This window comes from Octopus bimaculoides, chromosome 23 (genome assembly GCF_046866305.1).
Source record: "Octopus bimaculoides isolate indiv1 chromosome 23, ASM4686630v1, whole genome shotgun sequence".
In the NCBI taxonomy this organism is placed as follows: domain Eukaryota; kingdom Metazoa; phylum Mollusca; class Cephalopoda; order Octopoda; family Octopodidae; genus Octopus; species Octopus bimaculoides.
In genome coordinates this window covers 27237251-27244750 of record NC_142950.1, presented here as the reverse complement: position 1 = coordinate 27244750, position 7500 = coordinate 27237251, and the positions used below count along the sequence as shown (strand labels likewise).

Genomic DNA, 7500 nt, shown 5'->3' with positions numbered 1-7500 from the left:
GTCTCTATTCACTGGAATAAAAAAAAGACATCTAAATATCATTCTTCATAAAGTGTAATCAATATCAAAGAAACAAACAAACCAAGAATTAATTTATAATTATTTATTAGTTATTAATATTATTAACAGTATTATAAATGTCACTCACTATCATTATTATTAATGGCAGAATCGTTAGAACGTTGGATAAAATTCGTTGTCGTTATTGATCCGCTTCTTCATAATCTGAGCTCAAATCTCGCAGAGGTCAACTTTACATTTTATCCTTCCAGAGTCAATAGAATAAAATACCAGTCAAGTAATGGGACTGATTTCATTAATTAGCTCTTATTCCAAATGCCAAGAATTGTTCCTATGCTGATTAATTAGTTACCTTTGTCGTTTTTCATTCCTTCAGAAATCGTGTTGTCGGCTACTAAATTTTATCCAAAAAGTTTGTAGTAATGAAACAGATATACGCAAGCGCGTTATCCTATTTCCTCTGAAGTTATTGAGTGGTGAGATACTATCTGAGGCACGATTCGATGTTTGGGTTGTACGTGTGTAGCCGAATATTGTATGGGTGTTTTATACTTTATACGTACTTCCCACTCATATATGAACGAGGAGGCGCTGAAAATTCCTGGTTTTGGGTAAAAGAAAATACAGGAGGATCAGTGAATTATGATTTTATTCAACATATTCCCCTCTCAGGTTCACACACTCATTGCAGCGGTCCTTCAGTTTTTCTAAGTTCTGTAAGAGAACTTGGAAGGTCGGGCCTTCAACAAGGCCTTTCACGACACCATTAAAGTCAGGAACTTTTCAGCACCCTCTCGTATGTATTTATTAATCGGCCGAAGTTGATAAGTGACTCAAGGACAGAGAGTTTCGTGTATTGATGCTTATCAAATCTGATGAGAGGCCAATGCATAAAACTCTCGACCTTTGAAGAAATTTTGTAACTTTGGCCGATTGAATAAAACATATATATATAGTCAAGTTTTGAGTTATATTTTCCTGTTTGTATTACCAAATATATATATATGCACACATGCATAATGTATGCATGTATATATATGTACACACACACACACACACATATGTATATTTCTTTTTACTTTCCCCTTACATTTTCACGTGTAGTTTCTATTTTCTTTTTGTAACATATTTCTATTATATATATATATATATATTAGAAGGTTTGGAGGTGATGTACAGGTATTATATATCAGAAAAAATAAGGTATTCAGAGATCTAGATGGTTGTACATCTACAGATTTTTATTAATATGTCACATGTTTTTATAAATCATATATTAGCGCTTTTATCTACTCTAATAGATTCTTCAGAATTTGCTGAAGAATCTATTAGAGTAGATGAAAGGATGAAAGGAACGTGAAACTGAGTAACAGTTCTGTGATAATTTTGCAGCTTTAATAAAAAAGTTTATATGTGTGTGTGTGTGTGTATATGTGTGTGTGTATATATATGTATATATGTATATATATATATATATATATATATATATATATATATATATATATATATATATATATATATATATATATATATATATATATATATATATATATATACATATATATATATGAAGAGTGAGAAAAACCTTCTTAATCGTTCGGTTGTTAGGCTCCAAGTAACACACAGACACACAGACATACAGACACACACGGGCACACACACACACACACACACGGGCACACATACATACACATATTTACACTATATTGAATGCTGTTCAAATGTCACTGATTTGTCCACCCCGGCCTTGAATATTAGATATTTTTTGTATGTGGCTTGGACTGTGAACGCAGTTACCTCAGTTGACCTCAGTTGACCTCAGTTCACCCCAGTTCACCCCGCTTACTAAAGTTAACCTCAGTCGACTCCACCTAACCTCAGATATACTCAGTTTACTCGGGTAATCCAGTTAACCTTATTTAACTTAATTTATCACTGGTGAACCCCAATTGTTTCCATGTCACCACAACTAATCCCATTCAAACCTAGTTAACAAGTCGAGACCAGTGAATTCCAGTTAAACCCAGTTACCTCTCGAGTTTACCCCATTACTCCCAGATAATTCCAGCTCAGCTGCCCAACGAGATCCTCATAAGTTATTAGGGAAAATCCCTTTTCGGTTTCTTCTCTGTCATATATCTGTAATGCAAAGAGAAAAAAACAATAGAGTGGCGTTCGCAAATGTGACAAGACATTAATACTACCAGTGTGTGTGTGTGTATGTGTGTGTGTACGTATAAGCATACGTATATGTGTGTATATTTGTGTATTGCATACATATATGCGTGTGTGTGTGTGTGTGTGTGTGTATATATGTATATATATATATATATATATATATATTGAACACGGAACTATGTGGTTGGGTAGCAAGCTTTTTACTTCACAGCCACGCCTGCACCTATTTATCTATAATATAATTAATACTCTTGACCTTTTCATAATTGGTTGATTTTCAAAGTTTACACTTTTGAAAATTATACGCATGGGAAACCGGTTAAGTGTATTAAATTTATTATAAATAAATCCTCATATATACTCACTATGCATTTTCAACTTCATTAGGCTCTTAAAATTATGAAGGAAGGATAAGATTCAAGCACGATCATATTAAAATGGACAGTTTTGCGTAGCAGAGGCTGAAGATGTAATCTAAGATGATTTGGTATCAGAAGAAGGAAAGATATATTGGTTACTTACTGTAAGTGTCATCCTGTGAATAGGCAGCAGAAGTTGAATGATAACGCTGTAGGCAACAACGACTGTTGGGATGATGTGACACGCTGCACCTTCCTGTACAGCAGTTACAAGGCGGCAATGGTGGGACTTGGTGCTGCGATGACGGTGATCTACCGCTAAATGTGAAGTGAGCGTCACTGCTTTCGTAATGAGATCTACGGTGTTGGCTGCCGGAAGAGGATGATGATGATGGGGATTCTGGGTAGCGTAAGCGATGGTCATCAGGGTAATGATGACAGCAGTGGCTCGCTTCGCCGTCAGTGGAGCTGTGTTTTGTTTCTGATCAGGAGAAGAAAAAAGCAAGATACTACTCTTAGCTGATATCAAGTATTTTATATACATATTTTATATACATATTTTATATACATATACGTACAGGCACGCACAAACGCGCGGAGAAAACACACACACACACACACACACACACACACACACACACACACACACACACACACACACACACACACACACACACACACCTATTTAGTACAGAACCCAAAGAGCTACTAATTGCTTTATGCTTTTATGATATTTGAATAAGCATATTATAAAGTACGCCATGTATCTTAAATTAATCTTTCAGGCTCTGTTTATATGTGTTATATATATTTAAAAGAAACAACACACACACATACACACATACACATACATACATGCATTCATGCACACATACACACACACATACACGCACTCATACACTCATGCACACACGTACGGAACACATACCCACACATACTCACACACACACGTACATATACATGCTGCGTTAGACAACCGACTATACCTTCCGACTGTCTGCAAAATAACCGCCTTTTCGCAACTCCGTTCCGTTGGCGATCTGCGCAGTCGTGAACCCGCGACTGATGACATGGCATTTCACCGGACGCCCAGCCATACGAAGACGGTGAACCTCGATGCTGACAGCTAATATGACAAGGAGACTGATGGAAGCTGGCGGGTGAGTGCGATGATGGGACCTGCGATGGTGGAGCCGGAGACTTGACTGGTGTTGAATGACCTGCATCATACTGTTGCTGCTTCGGCTGCTGCTGCTGCTGGCTGGGAAAGATGAACGGATTGCTGGGTGAAGATATTAGTTGGGGCTGTTTCCGACATATCCGCGACGGACTTTCTAGAGGCGTTGCCAGAGATTGCAGTGATGGGGCTGACTGGAGGGCAGACAGATATTCATGCTGATGCGAGGAATTTCCAGATCCTTCTTCGAATCGAACTTCTGACGGCTGACTGCTGCGGTCGAGGCAAAGATCACCAGTTGATGTAGAAGGGCGATATGACTGCGCATGCCCAGGCGATATCTTCGAGACTGGAGAAATGTAAGAGCTTGCGTGTCGTGACGTAAGATGGGACATTTTGGTCGTCGTCGGGTGGTGGAGATTAAACGGTGATGGTGGCAACATGGCCGGCGAATGAGCAACCTCGTTGTGAGACGGAGGCGATGGCAATAGATCAGAATCCTGAGAAGGGAAACAATATGGGAACTGTAAAGATATGTAAAACTTTCCAAAAATTTAGCACATAAATACATATGCATGCATCTAGACATAAAAACGCATCCATAAAACAAACATACAAATCTGCGCATACACTAACACCAAATACTGCACACACACACACTCACACACACATACACACACATACACATACATACACACACGCACACAGAAACACTCACACACACATACACACATACAAGCACACACACACACACACACACTCACACACACACTCACAAACACATGCACACACATACACACACACGCACACACACTCACGCACACATACACACGCACACACACGATGGGTTTCCGCGCATTTGCATAGTCTCCGCATTTCAAATTCTATTTAGAAGGCTTTAATCTATGTTGCATAAAAATACCCGTAATTTCGAAAAAAAAAACAAAAACAAAAAAACAAATAACCCCGGAAAGACAAACTGTTTGCTTACCCAGAGTTGATTATCGCACGAACGATTTCGGGTGACGTCTTTATTCGACCAACGTCTAAACATGACTTTACCAGCATCATTGCCTTCCTTCATCGCTTGAATTCTGTTGTACATCTCGTCCTTTCTGTATATTCCCTTCTTGTCGTAGGAGGACACGAAAGTGGATTCGTAAGGGAACTCATCTGGGATAGGATGTTCTGGATCGTGTATATAATCAACCGGAACTAACCCCGACAAGGAATGACCAAATACCGTTGTTGAACACGGCCTTTGTTCAAACCGCATTTTTTGTTGACAAGATTCCTGTGAGCTTTCGTGTCCATGACAAACGCTCCTCTCTGTTGGACACAATATCGATTCATCTTCTAATATATTCGCCTGCTTGCAAAAGCTACGATTGCTATATCCGCCAGGTGTATTTTCCTCGTAGCATCTGCATGATGTTCTTCTGAAGCAGTCTTTATAGACCGGTGATTCTGCAGTTTTTTGCCTACGTTCGCAGGCACTCTTCACTAAACGAGGTGATGGCGGAGTAACAGCCGACGATTTGTTCGCCATAGCGTAATAATCTGAATCGTCTTCCGATGATCGACACCTTTCTCTGACCGGTAGTTTATCCATGGTTATCGGAGGAGGTGACGCCATTTTGAGATCTGTGAAGTTTTCCACAATTTCCTTGTCGTTCATGGAACTCATATCGACCGGACGTTTTCTGTTTCTTTTGTCGTGTGAAAAGACAGCCGTGTTCAATTCTCCTGTAGGCAGATCTGAAAAGAAGAAGTTTCCGCCATCGTTGCCTTTCGCACATTTCGACGGAGTGCAAGGCGATTGAGCCAGTATCGTGTAAGGGGAATGAGGTAAAGGGGAATGACAGGATTTGCTCCTTAGACGTGCTCCATGTTGAGGTGAAGTACGTATCATATATTGAGTTATGGACGTCTGGCCTTTGACCCGTGAAGGGCTAGACGAGGTACCTTCCTGCGTCGATTTTTGAGGGGAGCAATCAAACTCATCTGTTATGCCGAGTGATTTGGTAAAAGCTTTTGCTTTTCTTTTGGGAGGGTCTTGCAATTTGAAGGTTTTATTTTCTTCCTTTTCTTCATCGTATTTGCCTTCGTCTACTTGAAACACGCCTGAACATAGAAGTAAAATTATTGCCATGAAAATGAAATCAAGATTCAAAACTATAACAGAACATGTAACATAAACTGCTTATGGAACTTATAACTTGAAATCAAATATTGAACGTTTGACTCATAAGCTTCTGAGAGTGTTAATGTTGAAATACAGGAAATGCTGGCTGCAAAAACTTGTTCAAATTTAATCTAATCCAGTCATGCATTTCGGCTTTGTATTCAGTCAGAAGTGTGTCAAGCTTTAACCCTTTAACATTTAAACTGGCCATATCCAGCTTGAATATTCTACTGTCTTATGTCCAAGCTGACCAAATCTAATCTCTCGCGCATCTCCTACGATGTCCTTTAAAAAATATACAATCATATCATTGAAATCTCAAGGCTACAAGATAATGTGTGATCAATTCAGAACAATGTCAATAAATAAGCATTACATTTGACAATGTGTGAAGGCGCATGGTTCAGTGGTTAGAGCGGCGAGCTTACGATCGTGAGATTGTGAGTTCGATTCTCACCAGTCCGGGTAAGGTTGTTTATGGAAGACCAGAAGTTGGCCATGCATACCAGACTCCCCACTCCATGCCACCAATGTTATCCAATGAAAAGGCAAAGGCCGATACAGTTTGGCACCAGTGACGTCGCAACTTATTTCTACAGATGAGTGAACTGGAGCAACGCGAAATAAAGTGTCTTGCTCAAGAACACGACACACAGTCCGGTCCGGAATCGAACTCACTACTTCGTGATTGTGAGCCGGTGTTCTAACCACTGAACCATGCTTCATATACTATTATAATTCAGTTATATCTCTGTTTTATGGCACATTTCGGCAACTTGCAAACTATTATGACAGCTCAGCTATTTGCATATTAAGAAACGCTACGTGTTAAATCTTGTTACAATTCAGTTATCTGCAAAGGTTTTGAGCCATATATTTGTGGTTCATCCTAAATTTAAGGCCTCATATTTGTAGTAGAAGGGATTATTTCATCTTTAGTCTAAGAAGGAGCAAAACTTTTGAAGATAAATGTTCGACTTAAATTTCCGATAGGTATATCTTTTTAAAGGGGAAAACGTGAAAAGGGGTAGTAGGCTGCATACTCGAGATTGTGTTTTTAATGGCGAATGGTTTTGCTAGACTTACCGTAAGTTAACATTGTGTCTCGGGGAGAAACTAGTGTGGTAGGAGGGGCTGCCGTGAAGATTTTAGGAATGATGCTATCTGCGGATGGTGTGGTTGAACTCTCGAGCACTGATGATGATGATAGTAACGATGAAGATGAAAATGACGATGAAGATTTGTCTGTGGCGTTAGTTCTTCTCATCTTGCTTTCCTATCGAAAAATGTAGATAGATATCATTAGAATGGACAGATGATGCGTAACACATGAAACATACTCGTTTCTGATTGGCTGTTCTTAATTTCCTTGAAAAATATCCATTTTTTCTCAGAGAAGACGTACCCAGCTTCCTCTCCCAACCAGTAGCATAGAATATTTAGCTACGATATAAAACAGAAAGAGAGAGAGAGAGAGAGAGAGAGAGAGAGAGAGAGAGAGAGAGAGAGAGATGGAGAGAGACCTATTCATTAAGATATTTAATGAATCACAAGTTATATCATGCCGACGATTTCTAAAA

At 39.2% G+C, this 7500-nt stretch overlaps 1 protein-coding gene across 2 annotated transcripts in view; it reads right to left on the bottom strand.

Moving 5' to 3' along the window:
• Window positions 1-1565: 1565 nt before the first annotated feature.
• Window positions 1566-7500, bottom strand: part of LOC106874485 (uncharacterized) — a 34587-nt gene continuing 28652 nt past the window's right edge. For both annotated transcript variants that reach the window (XM_089340151.1, XM_089340152.1), the window contains 5 exons: window positions 7007-7196; window positions 4727-5859; window positions 3545-4235; window positions 2722-3039; window positions 1566-2160 (listed from right to left, as the gene is read on the bottom strand). In XM_089340151.1, the coding sequence (XP_089196277.1) occupies window positions 2153-2160; window positions 2722-3039; window positions 3545-4235; window positions 4727-5859; window positions 7007-7196 (2340 nt within the window). In that variant the 3' untranslated portion in view covers window positions 1566-2152. The remainder of the gene's footprint in view (window positions 2161-2721; window positions 3040-3544; window positions 4236-4726; window positions 5860-7006; window positions 7197-7500) is intronic.